Below are 17,324 nucleotides of genomic sequence, written 5' to 3' on the forward strand. Positions count from 1 at the left end.
GCTATATTTAATGATACACATTTGCTAAAATGTGTATCAAAGCCAGATTGTCTAATCCCACCCAGAAACAGTGAACCCCCTCTGGATGTCCCAGCAGTCTTCTGGGCATAGAATGAAACAGCATAGGATAGACACACTTCTTCCTTTTGTCAAAATACAGGTGTACAATACGCTTCCAAAAGAAGAAAGCTCAGTGGCAGACATGAGAGTCATTGCAGTTTGCATCAAGAGTTGACTGAAGAGAAAGAACATGCTGGTGACAGCTGTAGCTTTAAGACAATGCATCCTGGCTGCTCCTAGAAGCTCTTACACATCCATGGTGCTAGTCCACATTTCTAAGTGACCTGCAGAATGAAAGAATGGTTTTGGTACCAGCACATCTGTATAACACAGACACATACACTATTGGAGTTAAGGTGAAATATCAGATACCAACAGAGAGGGATTAGATAGATGTAGATATGAAGAATTTCCATGGAACGGTTCTGAAATATCTGAAAATGAATTGTATTTCTCAACTGAAGGCAGTATGTGATCTTATGTTGGGTCCTTAAAGGGGACATTATCCAGGCAAGTGAAAAAAATGCTGTTTGGGTGATAGATTAGATAAAAGTAGCAATGCTTTAGATTCAGACGTTAATAATTGGTTACTTAAGAGGATGACCTTGCTTTTTGGAGGCACAAAGTAAAATATACAGGGTGCGTTGATAGGGTATGTGCAAGTTTTAATAGCTCAGAAAAGGTTATAAGCACAGAAAGACAACAGGGAGAATAGAGAAAGAGAAAGACATTAAGCTGGTAGGACAAAGAGCGACACAGATGTGAATCTGTGTCCTTTGCTCTATGGCAACATTTCTCTAAGCTTTCAATTATCTTCAAATTAAATTTTTAAAAATTTATAAAAGTCAACTCCTTTGGACTAGCGCTACCCAACAAAAATCCTTTTTCAGCTCTGTGCTGGTAGCTTATTATTTTAGATGTTCCATCTATTGCTTTGAATTTAAGTTCAGATACTCCTCCCCCTATCTGGCTTCCTTCTAGGGTGCTGTGGTTTCTCCAGGAGTGGGAAGAGAGTTGACAGGTATCTTTCTACATGCTGTAGCCTTGGTGATTCTCTGAGCCTTTATATGTACATTAACTCATTTCATTCCTGAAATAACCCCGTAAGGTACATAACACATTTTCTTTTATAGAAAAGAAATTAAAGCATGGGAAGATGAGCTTTCCCAGAGAATATTGCTCATATCCATTTCAATTCAAATACTGGCACAAAAACAATAACTAAACCAATCAACCAACCAAAAACAACACTTAAATGTTTCCCAGAAAAGCTGGGAGTGTTAAAAAGGTCTTGCCTTTCTCTTTGTTTGTGATGAAACTTGGTGTCTGGAAATAAAAAGAAAATTATGAAGAAAGATTTGCTACATAGGGGTTTAAAAAGTAAAGGGAAAATGAATAATTCCAAATATATAAGATAAGCAATTTCCTCAAACGAAAAACCATAAAAGCATACTTTCAGCCAGGCAGTGGTGGTGCATGTTTTTGATCCCAGCACTCAGGAGGCAGAGGCAGGTGGGTGTCTAAGTTTGAGGCCAGCCTGGTCTACAGAGTGAGTTTCAGGACAGCCAGGGCTACACAGAGAAATTCTGTCTCAAAAAGAAAACAACAAAACAACAAAAGGCATACTTTATATACATTTAATAAAATATTTACTTTATTCAATTATAATAAACCAGTGGTACATACACCTATGTATATGTATAACAAATATTGACATATCATAAGGAGTGTTAACAGCTGCTAATTATAAATGAAAGAGAAGAAGTGTAAGGAAAAGAGAATTCTTTTATTTTTTTCACTGTAATTTTGATGTGCTATTATTATATTTTATGAAGTGGTTTTAAAAAATACCCAGGAATTACAAAAATGCCTAAATTATACAAATAATATGCACAAAAAAGAAGGCTCCAGTGGATTTTCTGTTTTCAGGAAGACGTCTTGTTGGAAGGGGTTTATTTGAAAACGGGCTTGAATCTAGGAGAATTGGGTTGTGCTTAGAAAGAGGTCTGCTGGTCAAACTAACACCCCAGAGCCATTCGCTATCATTCGATTACCCACAGGAGTTCCACTCCCCACGGCCTGCACACACGCACACACACACGCACGCACGCATGCACGCACGCACATGCACGCACTCAAGCGATAAGCAGGAAGTGAAAGTTCTGCTGTTATCAGGAAGCCAACAGCCACTGGTAATTGTGAAAGAAAATATACAAGATGAAATTATATTTAAAAAAACATAACACCCAAATGATGTCTAAAACTCAAATATTTAGAAATACGTTCTTATTACATAGGGTTATGCATGAGCCTCAGTGGGTCTATGAACCAGTTCTTGAGATTGGTCTTTGTACAATTACATTTTGTCCAGATCATCAGGGTGTGTGTGTGCCTGTGTGTGGTGTGTGCACACTCACAGGTGTTCATGTGACCTCTGTCTAGGAGTCTTACTGTTTTTCGGTTGTTGTTTTATTTTGCTTTCCAAAGCCTGCTGTCTTCAAGTTCTTTTGAAAGCTGTAATTTATACAGTTCTTCAGAAGCAATGATGTAGCTTGAGAAAGTCCATGGCCTGGAATCTCATTACAGCAAGTGTCTTCAAAAGAAAACCCAAGAGGTGGCTGCTTTCTCAGCTTTCCATCTTTAGAACGATGTTAAGGTTTGATACAACCAAACAATCCAGGAAGTCCCTAAAGCAGCCCCAGTGAGGAGGTTGTATTTCTTTTCTATTTTTAAAAGTGTGTGTATATACAGTATGTATGTATGTGTATGTGAGTCTGTGTATGTGTGTATGCACGTGTGTATATATATGTATGTGTGTGTATGTGTGTGCATATAGATGTATGTGCATGTGGGTATGTATGCATGTGTGTATGCATGTGTGTGTATGTATGTGTGTCTGTGTATGCATGTAGTATACATATATATGTGTGTATGTATAGTGTGTATATACATGTGTGTATGCGTGTGTGTGGTGTTGGTTACATTTCTAATCAATCAATCTGCCTATTTCTGAAGACTAAACGAATCTTAAGCACCATATGGTTCAGCTGATTTAGCGATGCACATTCAAAATGCGCATGGCACAGCAAGCGAGTGAGTGGAAATTTCATTTTAGGTTCCAACTACAAACACAGACTTGTCACTCAGTTCCAAACTCTTCTCTTTCCTACCCCTTGACCCTCCAGCTCATCTGGAGTCTTCCATTCTCTGGATCTCAGATCCCTAAACCTCCCCAGACTCCCAGCTTCCCCTCTGGAGGTCTCCAAACTCAGCTGCTGTTAAGTCAACCGACCTAGTCTCTCTGACTTCTGTTTATTTTCACCTTGTACATGTCTTGAGAACTCAGAGCTGTAGTAAATACGAGGAGGACGGTAAAGGCCACACAATCCTTCTACTTTCCCTCCAGCCCCATCTGTCCAAGAGCTGAGTCTAAATTCTTCCACATAACAGTTGAGGAGTGGGTGGACCAGGCAGAAGAAAGGACAGGAGTTGGGGAGATGCTATGAAACAGAAAGATAAAATTCTCCTTTGTGTAAAATTCTCATCTGGAACTTATTAGGTGCACATACTAAAACAAACCACCCTATTTGATTGAATAAACGGAAATACAGCAGATCTCCTTCTTACAAGTAATTTTCAAGTGTTCAAAGCTAGTCGTGGCTGATGTCTATTTGGGCTTCACCATGCCAGGTACCATTCTCACCACTCACTCCATAATCCTGATTAATCCATGACCTTAAGAGGTGGGTACCATTATTCTTCTCATTTTTTGGGAGGAGGAACCTAAGGCACAGAGTGGTTAAGCAGCTTGTTAAAAAAATCCCACAGCGGATAAGCGATGGGCTTCATATTCACTCTCAGAGCCTTGAACTCCAAATACTCAACTTTCAACACGCTATAGCGATGCCGTTCGTGTTTAGTCTTCCTTTGTTCTTGGGGTGTGTGTATGAGTGCCTTTTGCGGCAGGATCTCCATGCTGTGCCGTTGCTTTCTTTGTAGAGCTGCTGGTGGCTTTTTTATTCATTGCTACTCTTCTCAACTTGACACCTGCAGACATAGGCAGTATCACACCTGAGTACAAAACTTAAAAAAAAAATGGGTCCACCACAGTATTAGATCTTGTCTTTCTGGGCTGCACTGCCCCCAACTCCCAACCCTCTCGCCAAAAAGTCTAAGCCTTTCTGGTTAGGGAAATGTAGAAGAGGCGTACACCAGGTTATGAAGGATGCTATTTTTTTTTTTTTAAGATCTCACCAGACAGAAATCTAACTAGTGTTATCATTTAAGCTGACTGAGTGGGCCCACCGCCTAGTTAACTCTCTCTACATCCAGAAGAGAGCAGGCTTACTCTGCCTCTGGTTGCACTCTGCTGCTCTGGGTGCGGTCAACATGGCGAAAGGGTGCAAGGAGCGGCGGGGCAACAGGGCCTGGGAGACCTGAAAGAAAGAGGATAGTTCCGGTTTACAGCGGTGTGAATTTTGTGTGGGGAGTACCTGCTGCCTACAGTACCTGGCGCATCTCATCTCACCAATCCTAGCCCTGGTGAACTGTGTCGATGGGGTACCTAAAAGGCTGGTAAATGTGCTCTTCGTGTACAGCCTCTGCTCTGTGCTCGGGTCTCATGACACAGAAGTCCGCTTTGCACAGGGCATTCCTCACAGCCCTCTCCTAGCACAGCCACTTCCTCTTTTCTGCCCTAGGCTCCTGCCTTTCCTTTGCTGTGGAGCTCACGTATTCCCTTGTCCGAGTGAGAAACGTGCCCTAACAGGCTCTCACCTGCTCCGCTACAGGCTGGGAGCTGATGCTTATGCAACTGGAATGTTTTTTAACATACCCTTAACTTTATTAATAATATCTTTATTAAAAAATAAATTAAAATTTATAATTATCTCACTTCCCCCATCTCTCTTATCCCTCCGACTCCTCCCATGTCCTTCTGTTTCTAATTGGTAGCCTCTTTTTTATTATTATTATTACCTGCCACCAGGTATGGGTGTCACATTGGGTGGCATATAAGAGGACTGCTTGCTAGCCCAGTTCTCTCTCTCTCCCTCTCCCTCTCTCTTTCTATTTCTTTCTGTTCCTATGTGTTCCCATCCGGCCTCTCTTTCTGTCCTCCTCTGTCCCCCCCCCCACTTCTCTGCCCTCTTGGCTTTGCCTGCCTTTACCCCCTCTCCAGGTTCTCACTCCCCTTCCTTCCCCCAAATAAACCACGACACAGGCCTACCAAGCATTCTTGCCTTATATTTCATAATACCCACAATAAGTCTGGATCCAAACCAACCACTCAGTAGCACTTCCTGCTCCTGATATAAGCTTTTATGATGTTTACTTTTACAAACTGCCCCTGGGATGGACCCTAACATAAGAGAGACACCTGCACCAATATAAGAAACTACTGGAATAAGACTTCCATTTTGAGTAGGGGTCGAGTAAAGTTTAAGTTCCCAAGACCTCCCTGGGAACTGACATCCTACTTGGCAGAAAGAGGCGTGTACATGGGTAACTGACATCCTGGTTGGCAAGTTAAGACATGAATATTAGATGACAAGTCTCCCGCCACAGCTGAACACCCCAACCAATGGGAGCAGGATAAGTGAACAACTAAGACACGTTCCTAAGGAATGAAATCCCCTATTCCTAAATCCTGATTGGTGGAATAACTTTACACGGATGTTTGTGGATTTTAGGCTTAAAATCTCTGTAAGAACTTACCTCAGTGTCTCAACCAGCTCCTGAGTCTGGATTTGTGGCCCTGATCAATCAGTTCTGGGACATATGCTCAATAAACTATCCCTGTCTGATTGAGATCAGTGTGTGTGTGGTTTGGGAAGAGACTCTTGGACTGCAACAGGGGACATCCAACTTGGAAGGGGTGGATCTGGGTCTGGGCCCTGTCTGCTTTGCCTCTAGAATCATGATATTTGGGTGTTAGTTAGGATGGATATGAATGCTGGCTCCTTTTTCTTCTGATTTTTGAGATATGTTTTCCTCTGTGCAACAGAGCCTTTGCTGTCCTGGATTCCCTTTGTAGACCAGGCTGGCCTGGAACTCACAGAGATCCACTTGCCTCTGCCTCCTGAGTGCTGGGACTACAGGCATTCACCACCATGATGACAGGCTCAAAGCTGGCTCTTAAAATGAGATGACCTTTGGGAAGACAGAGGAGAGCTGATGTCTCAGGGTTCTCTGTCCAGCACCCTTATCTCCTTATACCCACTTTTATTTTCTCTGCCTTTTTCCTTTGACCACCTTTCTTCCATCAAATGAGGCAGAGGATGTTTTTATCAATAGCTTTATAAGCTTAAGGAATATTTGTGATTTTTCTTCAGTTTAAGTCAAGTTGGACATTTTGTATTTATCATCTGGACACAGTTGTAAATAGCCATTACTTATGTAAAGCCTTTAACTGAACTTTTTCTGGGTCCAGGGTCTTCAACAGGAAAAGAAAACAAATCAAACTGAAAATTGAATTTTCCTTATTAATAAAAAATGGCCATTTAGCAGGAACCTGTGGCTGAGAGCGAACAGTACATGCCTTGCTGCTCTCTTACCACCAGGGGGCAGAAGAGAGTTCTAGAGAAAGCCACCAGGCTGAGCACAGTTCCAAGTCCTTTCCAGTTGCCAGAAATTCATCCTAATCTGATTTGTACTTCACTTGGTTTTAAACTCTGGCTTAGAAACGCTTTCAGTTGTTGTTTAGGAGGCATTTTATCTGAAGGAATTAAAGGGCATTCCGATATAAGTGATAATTAAAGACCTTTGACAACATCTATTGTCTTTAAACGACTTATAATTAAAACCATTATTTTTGAAGTGATGTTAAACCCCAAAAGGCTGGTTTAAAATAGTCCTATAGTTTAAAGTTTGAAATGCTACACTGCCACTGAGAGATCCTGCTGGTTCCTCTTCTAAGTAGAAGAGAAAGCTTGTGGGTGGAGTTAGCCTGCTACTCTGCATGGGGTGAGTTGGAGCTCTGGTGGGAGGGAGAGGCTGCTAGAATTGCTTCCTCAAACCAAATCATTTGGGGACTTAGTTAACCCAGATAAGCCACGTTTGCATTGCTACTAATATACATATTTGATTACCTATTTAATGTTTAGATACTTAAGTCTCTATCAGATGTGATTTTGTCCCTAGGACACATTTGGCAGTAATGAGGCAGTTTTTAACTGTCCCACTGTTGGAAGGATTCTGAAGATCACGGCTACAAACCACTGAGCAGAGACTCTTTCCTGACTGAATGAGTGATCCAGAGGACAAACACATAAGCAGCGTGGCTTCCTGATTTAGCTCCATTATGAAGGCTGCACTTAGCCCAGCTGCTCAGATATCCACATTTGCAAATCCTGAATGATGACCCCACCAAACCAGGAAGTCACATTCTGAATCTCTTTCAGAATGAAGCCTTGGAACAGAGATTCAATCACCCAACAAGTGTGACTGACACCACCCCAAAGCTAGAAGAGAAAATCTAAGTGAAAACTGCGAGCAGGGCTCAGGTTTGGGGGCATATTTAGTGAAGGAGAGTAGATAGCAAGCAGAGAGAAAGCAGCAGTGAACACGCAGAAACTGAGCAGGGTGGTGTGTGGAGCCAGAACACCACAAAAGCAGGCCTTTCTTCAACTTAAACAAAAAAAACTGCTTGGGGGCCTGGAGAGATGGCTCAGCGGTTAAGAGCACTGGCTGCTTTTCCAGGAGACATGGTCAATTCCCAGGACCCACATGGCAGCTCACAACTGTCTATAACTCTAGTTCCAGGGAATCTGGCACTCTCATGCCTGTTAGTATTCTGTCTAAACTCCACCTCCACAGTTATCTGGCAACAGCCAGGTATGCTCCTCCCCACAGTTACCTGGCCAACAGCCAGGTAGGCCTGCCCACTATAAAAGGGGCTGCCTCCCCCCCCCCCACTCTCTCGATCCCTTGATCCCTTGCCGGCAGCTCCTCTCTGCCCCTTGCCCCTTCCCCTTCCATTCCCCCTCTCTCCATGTGGTCATAGCCAGCCTCTACTTCCCCCTCCACTCCTCTCTCTCTCTCTCTCTCTCTCTCTCTCTCTCTCTCTCTTTCTCTCTCTCTCTCTGCCTCTACTACCCTCCTGGCTCCCCTCCCCATGCCCTGAATAAACTCTATTCTATGCTATACGGGTGTGTGAAGATGCCTCGGCATGGGCCTGCTGAGACATCCCCTTCCATCTATCCATCAGTGCCGACATACATGCAGTCGAAACACCAATGCACATAAAATAAAAAATAAATAAATCATAGAAATCAAATCAGGTCATGTGGTATTCACTTACATTTCAAAAAACAAAAAAACAAAAAATGGTTTAGTCTCTTAAGTGCCCCAGTCAAGATAAGCCTTGATACAGAATATGAGATCTATATAAGACAAGGCACCTTGCCCAGCTTGCTCACTGTGGAATCTGTGACATTCAATTACATGTTGTGAAAGAGCAAAGGAATGAGCCGTAAGCCATGCAGTGGTCAGGAGAAATCTGTAGCTCCTTCAGGACTTGAGGGGATGTGGATCTCAGCCAGAGTAAGGTGCTAAGACGTTGGTTTCAAAACCATAAGACTTAGTAAACACTTGACTATGGGGGTGGATGAAGTAGGCACTTGAACTTTGACCCATTGCTGACCCATTGCTCATACAGTCCTAGTCTGCAGGCACAAGAACAGGAGATAAATAATTGTCCTGCATCTATGGCACTGATTTCCTTTTGAATCCTTTAAAACTGTTTTGTGGTTGTGAGCCATTACTTAAACACTGTGGCCTGTGGGTATAAGAATAGGAGCTAAATAATTGTCCTGTGTCTATGGCCTTGACTCTGTCCTGGCCTCTTTCTGAATCTTTCCAAACTGCCTTATGGTGGTGACCCGTTGCTTGTATACTGTTGTCTACAGGTAAAAGAAACAGGGTGGGCGCTTGTCCTGTGGTTGTGTTCATGGCCCTGGCCCTGCACTTGACTACCTTTTAATCGAGATGAGAGATATTGCAAGGGACAGTGAGAAGAAGGTCAGGGGTGAGCATGCTGGTTCAGCTTCCTTTACCCCTGTCCCACCCCACCCCACCCCTACCCCTGCCACCCACCTGGCCCATAGAAATTTTCAGTGGTAAGGGGATCATACCCAGTATTTAAATTCTTACTGAATGTTCACACACTCAAAAACAGTGAAAATGGAATTGGCTTGAAGATCATTCAGAATACTTTATTTTCTCAAATACTAGCCCTCATGTAGCCCAGGCTAGCCTGGATTCCCTATGTTGCCAAGAATGACCTTGAACTCCTGATGCTCCTGTTTCCCTTGCCTAAGAGCTGGGATTACAGGTGTGTGTCATAAGCCTTATGGATCTGGTCTTCATTCTGCATGGAAGACTACATCAATCCAGTGGTGGAGTGTGGCTTGTTAGTCCACGTTACCAAAAGCCGGAGTGAGAAAATACGGTGAGCAGAAGCAATGGGATCTGGACTCTGAGCCCATGCTCTCTGCTGCCAGACTCAGCCTGCCATAAAACTACTCTACTTAAAAGGGGGTACTTTATAAGCATGTGTGACTCAATTAGGATGTGGTTGCTTCCGGTTTTTACCTTTATTAAAAGTACAATTATTTATTCAGGAGTGGGATGGGCAGTTGTGTGTGCACAAGTATTCATGTGGAGGTCAGAGAGCAGCTTCCAGGAGTGTGTTTTCTCCTTCCATTATGTAGATTAGGAGAATTGAATCTGGGAGTCAGGATTAACTGCAGGGGCCTTTGCTTGCTGAGCAATCTCAATATCTCAGCTTTGGCTTTTTGACATAAAATTATTATTTATCTGATGCCTGAAAAATATCATTATAAATGTATATGCTAAACAATCTCATCCAGGGGCTGCAAATTGTAGTTCAGTGGTAGAGTGGATGCTTAGCATGTGCAAAACTCTGAGTAGAGTCCCCAGCAAAACGTGTGCGCGCACACACACACACTCTCACATACACACACACAGATACATGCACATAAAGAGATATGTGTACATATCTGTGTTTGTGGCTTAGAATATATGTCAGTGGTAGAGCACTTGCTTAGCATATACCATATACAGGCCCATATACATCTCTGGTATTAACAGTCCTATATCACACTTACCTTGGTAGAATCAGGACTGGCAGAAGAATCGGCCCCGTAAATTCTAAGGACTTCTTCAATTGGGATACTGTTCTGTGAAATAAAAGCAATGTGTTGCTCTACTGTGCCTTTTCTTTATTATAAGACAAAGTTCCTGCAGCGCTAGTGGATCGAGTGTGGGGAGATGTAGCACAGCAACTACATGATAATTTCCAAATTAATGGGTAAGCAAGTTTTCTAGACACTACTGTCTCTCATCCCTTTATCCCTCTCTCATCTTCCATAAATATTTTTGCTATATGACATGGAAGTCAAATTTCTCATTATACATTTTAAATACTAAATTTTACTGTTAGTAAATCCAAGGCATTTAGAAGCAATATTAAAAACATGTAAATATGCACTAGAAGCAGACGATCTTAGAAGACACAAAGTGTGCACATACACAGTGCTCTTTCTCTTACCATTAAGACTCCAGCGTAAGATGATAAGATCATTGCTTCTCGCTCTTTTCGGTTTGGATACACAGGTCTGACATGAAGTGGTGCTCTCCTAAGGGAGAAGAGTCGGGGGTGGTGTATGCTGGGGTGGTGTGTGTGAGTGTGTGCGTGCACATGTGCACACGCGTATGGAGAACAGAGGTCAACCTCAGATGTCGTCATCCTCTGGAGCCTCCCACCTTGGAATTTTTGAGTAAGGGACTCTCACTGGGACCTGGGATTCACCAAGTAGGTTAGGCTGGCTTTGCCTCTTCAGTGCCATGATTATAAATTTGTGCCACTTCACCCAATATTTAATGTTGGTGTTGAGGATCAAATTCAGGTCCCCTTGCTTATACAGTAACTGCTCACTGATCCTCTATTTTTCCAGCTCCTTTTCTTGTTCCCTTTGACACAAGCTAAGGCGTGACACTAATCCATAAGTAATCAGCAATGGCTGTGTGTTACCCGCTTTTTAAATAGGATTAATATGATTGATTTTCTGATGATGAAATATATACTTTGAATTTTGTTTTATTTTTTTGAGATGGGATCTCTTTGTGTAGCCCTGGCTATCCTGGAACTTACTCTGTAGACCAAATTGGCCTCAAACTCAGAGATCTACCTGTCTCTGCCTCTGAGTGCTGGGATTAAAGGAGCGCGCCACCACCAACCAGTGGTACTTTGAATTTTTAATTTTCCAACCAAGCGATGTATTTTTCTTCTGTGCTAGTTCTCACTAAAGTTGTTATAAATGTCAACGGCTCCTATAGTAAGTGGTTACGGCTTTGCTAGCGGGTATCCACCTGCTTCTCCTCATCATCTGCTTAGGGGGACCTGTTTTACTTTACTGTAACCTTGCACACCTGTAGGGAGGTTGAAAATACTCTAGATTCTGAGAATGAGTCTTGTCGGAGTGTTCCATGGCCAGACAAATCAGAAAACAGAGACACTGAGACATGTCATGTTTGCTTGTTGTTTGTTTAAATCCATTTGGAGTGAACCTTGTTATGAAGTAAACAGACACTAGTAATGTCCACCCAGAAGAAAGATACTGGAGGTAGAACCTGGTAGCAGCTAGTGAGGTTAAATATATATGTATGTATATATACGTTTACTTGTTGTGCTTATGTATATGGGGGTGGGGGTTGTCAGGGAGTGGGGCTAGTGCTTGCCTCACTGTGGAGCTCCTGTGAAGGTTAGAAGACAATCTGAGGGAGCTCATTTTCTCCTCCCGCCATGTGAGTCCAAGGTATTGAACTCAGATAGTCAAACATGTTCGCAAGTTGTTTCCCCACTGAGACACCTCGCCAGCCTGAATTTTGAATTCCTGTGCCCAAAAGTCCAAGTCACAAACTTTTCAGATGTAGAGGCAAGCAAGCCTACCTCCTCCACCTCCTCTCTCCCTGCTCTCTCGCCCCCACCCCACCCCTTGCACTTGTTCCTTCCTTAAGGTTGTTCAAACTGGATTTTCTGCTTATTACTGTCAGTTCCTCTCCTGGAGCTTGTGCCAGGAGTGAGGAATAGAAACAATATCTGGCCTTTGGACTGAGCTATTTGATCCTGCCTCTCAGTTCCCTGTCCTGAGCGGTTGACTGAATCTGCTGAGTCACTACACTTGAAGGAAAAAGCTGATAATCTTGGGAAGGAAATGATCCCACAGACTCAAGTGCTGACATGCTCCAGAAACTGTGAAATAGTCTGTAGGAAGCAATTTCAATCTTTACCTATAGAACTGACCAGCATGGAGCTTGTAAGCAGTATAGTGAAGTCCTGCTTCTCAGGTGAGGCATCCCATGAAGGACATTTTAAAAAACTTGACAGAATCCAATGATAACAAGTACAAAATGTTCTAAACATACCTATGATGTCCTCAAGCTGCAGCTGTAGTGTGTCTTCAGGCTTCTGGCTGAAGGAGGAAGTTTGCTCTGTGTTCCTACGTCAGAGTGCCTCACAGGCAGATGCCAGACAGGGCTGGAACTTGGCTCCGGCAATTAGAGTCACGTTTTAAAAGGAAAAGCCACAAGGGCAGAGGAGATGGCTCAGGAGGAAAAGTGCTTTCCTTGTGTAAGCATGAGGACTTGAGTGTGGATCCTCTCCCCATCACCCATATAAAAATCTGGGCATGGTGGCACAGCCTGCAATCCTAGTGCCAGGGAGATAGAGTCGGAGATGGGAGGCTCCCTGGACCTTGCTAAACAGCTAGGCTTGCTAGTGGTGAACTCAAGATTCAGTTGGAGAGAAACTTTATCTCAAAAATAAGATGAAGCGTGACAAAGGAAGACATTGACCTCTGACCTCCGCATACACTCACACCGATACACATGTACATACATATTTTCCCATCCACACTAAATAAATAAATAGAGCAAACAGAAAAGCAACAAACACATTTCAACTTACACTTTGTCCCACTGGAGCCAAGCTGAGTTTTCTGAGCTATCTAGCCATTGACTAGCAACTCTGATGGCCAAGTCATAGTGGGCCTGGAATCAGGAAGTAGAAAGCAGAGTGGTCGGTTGAGACCTTAGCAAAGCAACTCCCTGAATTGCTAAGCCTGTCCTCTCCTCTGTCAAGTTTGAATTGTGTGTGTGTAAATCTCTACTTATAGCCTGGTGTTCACCTAGATATGTTTCAGAATCTTGCTGTGTGTAGTCCAGAATAGAAAAAAACACTCAACAGGGAATTGGGGGATGTTGCCTCCCCCTAGGATTTCCAGTATGTTCTTGGGTGAGTTGCTGACAAGCACTGGGTCTTTGTCTCCTTAAGTTTCAAAAAGGCAAAGGGAGAAGATAGGGAAAGAAAGCTACAGAGAACAATTTATAATCCTGTTTACTGTTAGAGGACATAGCAGGAGCAATGCACTCCTGGTACAAAACTAAGAGTCAGTTTGCATGTTGATTTTTATTGCAGCGATGGCCTTTTCTCTGGTCGTTTGTAAGTTATTTACTTAGTAAGCATGTTTACCACTTACTAGCAACGTTTTCTTTCCAGCCCCATATCCAAGGAAGCAAAGGTTTGTTTAAGGTTCTAAGACTTCCTCAATCATGTAATGACACTCTTCGGGGACTGAACTAAAGTAAAATGTCAACTTAAATAATAAATAAAGGTTTTGAGCCCTGGTCATTCTGTTGAAACCTCATCTGGAGTTTGATGCCTGGGTTAGTCACACTGGTCATGCTCATTAGAAACACAAACCCAACCTTGACCTCCAGAATAAAAATGGTGCTGTAACAATACTTCATTAAAATTTGAGAAGTACAGTTCTGATCTGTTTGATGTGTGCACGCAGAAAGGCCGGCTTAGCTACAAACTTGGCTTTACTCGGAGGGAAACTGAGAAGAGACACATCCTTCTTAGCACCAGGATAGCACATGGGCAGGGTGTAAACTGAGTCCACTGATTTCTTTTGGATTAAACCTTTTTGAGGTTTCTTCTCTAATTTTTGTGTAGCGAGCTAGCAGAACGTCACATGAGTCGGGGCTCAGTATGAATAACACAATGGATTCTCAGATAGTGTATCGCTTTGCCTTCTCCAGTAATGCCAGTGGTGGTAAGTGCTTAGAGCTGAGAACTACAATATTGCTAATTTTGTCAAGGTCTTAACATTGTAAATTAACATTTTATCTTGCAGTCATTTGTTTTAATATCTTGTGGGTAAAGATGATGCTCATAGAGACAACCTCAGGCTGAGGCAGGATGTGTGCATGTGTGCGAGTGTGTTAGTTACGTATGCATTTGATACCTGTCCTGTCCCCGTATCACATACAGAATGCAATGGGATTTGAACCATGACTTGCTTTACCATATCATCTAGAAAGGTGAGTTGGCCTCTTCCTTTAGGATCAAATTCATTTTCCCGAAGTCTGATTCCAATATACTCTCCCCTTAAAAGCAAGAGAGCAGCATTGAACTATTGGGAACGATGTAGGGTTCCGTCCTCAGAAAGAGGCTTTCTTCCTGATGCCCCCTGAACTCCCCCCCCCCAAGACAAAAATGCAACAGAAGTCAGTCATGGTCTAATAGCTATTAATACTCAAAAGTGGCTTGCATAGTGATCTCCAAAGGCTTCAGGTTTAAAATATCTTATCACAATGAACATAAATCACGTTTATCTTAAAATTACACACAGAGTTAGAATAATGTACAGGAAAAAAAAGAGGAAGGATTTCAAAATGCCAATGTACAGAAAAGATTTTTTCAAGAAGAGGGCTAAGATCCATTGTATAAAATAAAGATTTCCTGCCAGGCATAGTGGTGTACACCTTTAATCCAAACACTCAGGAGATAGAAGCAGACACACCTATTATGGGTATTTGTACTCTAAGAAGAGGCCATGACATAAGAACATACAGTTTTTTTAAAATTTCCCACAGAACACACTAGCATTAGGCGTTCTGCCAGGAGTCAGCATGTGCAGCAAGAATTTATTTTATTTATTTATTTATTTATTTATTTTCCATTTATTTGTTCTTTTGAGATAGAATCTCTATGAGTCAGGGTTATCCCAGAATCCTGTAGACCAGGTCAGCCTCACTTCATAGAGATACACATGCCTTTGCCTCCCAAGTACTGGGATTAAAGGCATCACAGCTATACTTGTCAGAGTTGGCATTCTTACGGTTTTTTGTTGTTGTCTTTTAAACTACTGTTTGTTTTTGTTATTGTTCCTGTCTTAGTGTCCAAACACATATGTGTAAACATGAATGAATTTTATACATGTCTATTCGAGAATTTCTTAAAGATTTAGTAAAGACATTCACTTTCATAGGCAAAGGACATTTGATGGTATCCACGATAAGATCTTTGATGAAAAACATATTCATGTTGTGCCAACAATGTATACAAAATGAAATATGGTTTCCTCTTGTTATATGACCTGTGATTTTTTTCATCACCATTTGGAAAGTACCCAGTTGAAGAAAAATTGCATGGGATGGGGAAAATTTATGGGAAACCAGATCTTTTCTTTATTTGTCAAGAAAGTTCAAGAAGTAAACAAAACAAAACAAAAACAATGGAGATGGATCATGTGGTTGCTAAGCTTGGCAATAGAAGCATCAGATGCTGGGCCCTAAGGCACATTTAGGGATCTATATCTTTTGCCAGTAAGTGCTGGCCATTTAGGTGGTTCATCCTGTCCCCCAGGCTGTAAGGGGTGCCTTGCACATGCATGCTCCTGCAGGAACATTTTCCCAAGAGATTCTGCATCCTGCCCTGTACCACATGTGCCTGCATGGCAGGAGACAGAGACTAAAGCATCTGCTAGCTTTCTCCCGCAGAAACAGAACAGAGAGATCTCTCCTTAGCTTTCTGTCCACCTGCCAATACACAGACCATCCGTGAGAGCATCAGAAATGCAAGGGTCAGAAACGAAAGTTATTCTCGGCAATACTCACAGCAGCCTTTCCACCTCCTGCTTCACAAGCCTCCTTTCCATGACAGAAGGCTGTGACTGAGCAGGTATCTGCAGCTTGATATCCAGCGATAGCCTTTGGAAGGAGCAATTTCTGCAAGCCTAGAAACTACAGCAGCAAATCAGAGGGGATATGAATTAGAGATGCTGTTGCTACAAATACCAGTCATGGAGTTTGTGGCTGTGGAAGGGATCCAAGACCATCCAGAATTCAGGCTTCTTACCCAGCAAGTTTCAAGCAGAAAGTGACCTGGAGGTTAGCCCTGAACCTTGTGCCCATCTGAGAGATTATTCCTTTCGATTTTTAATTAAAAAATAAGGTTATTAATTAACTCATTTTTGTGTGTGCATATGAGTGCAGGTGTTCATGAACTATGGCACACCTGTGGCTGTCGGAGGACAAGTGTCAGGAGTTGGTTCTCTCCTGATACCATGTGGGATCCAGCGATGGAGCACAGGTCCTGAGGTCTGAGTTTTAGTATTTTTACCCTCTGAGCTGTCTCACTCGCCCTTTCAAGTTTTCCCTCACACTCAGTGTGTGTGCATCTTCACAGTACTCTACCTTGCAAAACAGAGATGATTTCTGGAGCAGCTGACAAGACTTTCTGGGCAGAACCACCCTAACACACTGACTTGTGATCTGAACACACTGAAAGTGTCCTGTGTGTGGTCAACTCGGTGACTCCCAGTGAGTTCACAACAGAGAAACAGCTCATGATGGAACTCTTTGTGACTTCCCATAGCTGGGAGGTCATTTGACAGTCACAATAGTAGCAAATGTGTCCTCATGCAGTGTCTACCTTTACTTTGAACTGGAAATAGAAGACAAGGTTATAGGATCAAAGGCACTCTGAAGTGACACACACACAAATTGTTACTAATAAATGAAGGAACTCAGCAACAAATATGACTATAAACCAAACCTATCAGCATCATTTGTATTAATTTAACAAGATTTGGAGCATTTCATGATGGCTAATTTGACGAATGATCATAGCTGAATTACTATTATTAGATATTAGGGCAAATGCTATTCTGATGTTTTTGTAAAATTGTTTTCTGGGTGAGATGAAACATTTAAATGTAATAAATGTTTAAACATTAAACTTTAAACTATATGTTAAAGTAAAGTATAGTTCCCTTCATAATTTGAGGAGCCTTACCTAACTTGCTGAAAGCCTTGAACGAACAAGAATTAACCCTTCCTAGCAAGAAGGAAGTCTACCAGCAGACAGCTTAGACTCTGACTGCTACTCTTGCTGT

The 17,324-nt window shown here is 42.4% G+C and overlaps 1 protein-coding gene across 3 annotated transcripts; it reads right to left on the reverse strand.

The window, feature by feature from the left end:
• Positions 1-322: 322 nt before the first annotated feature.
• On the reverse strand, positions 323-16,085 carry CUNH2orf80 (chromosome unknown C2orf80 homolog). 3 transcript variants are annotated; one of them, XM_028765766.1, is made up of 8 exons: positions 16,045-16,085; positions 14,451-14,532; positions 13,049-13,131; positions 10,631-10,718; positions 10,188-10,259; positions 4,409-4,496; positions 4,003-4,107; positions 323-354 (listed from the first exon to the last, which is right to left on the reverse strand). In XM_028765766.1, exons 1-8 carry the CDS (start codon positions 16,083-16,085, stop codon positions 323-325), a joined length of 591 nt encoding a protein of 196 aa, XP_028621599.1. The 3 variants fall into 3 exon arrangements, with proteins under 3 accessions (XP_028621599.1, XP_028621598.1, XP_028621597.1); XM_028765765.1 differs by lacking the exon at positions 323-354 and adding an exon at positions 2,942-3,560 and having other exon boundaries at positions 3,987-4,107; XM_028765764.1 differs by lacking the exon at positions 323-354 and adding an exon at positions 2,942-3,560 and having other exon boundaries at positions 3,987-4,107; positions 14,436-14,532.
• Positions 16,086-17,324: the final 1,239 nt, after the last annotated feature.

This window comes from Grammomys surdaster, unplaced genomic scaffold, assembly GCF_004785775.1.
Source record: "Grammomys surdaster isolate TR1022 unplaced genomic scaffold, NIH_TR_1.0 165, whole genome shotgun sequence".
Classification (NCBI taxonomy): Eukaryota; Metazoa; Chordata; class Mammalia; order Rodentia; family Muridae; genus Grammomys; species Grammomys surdaster.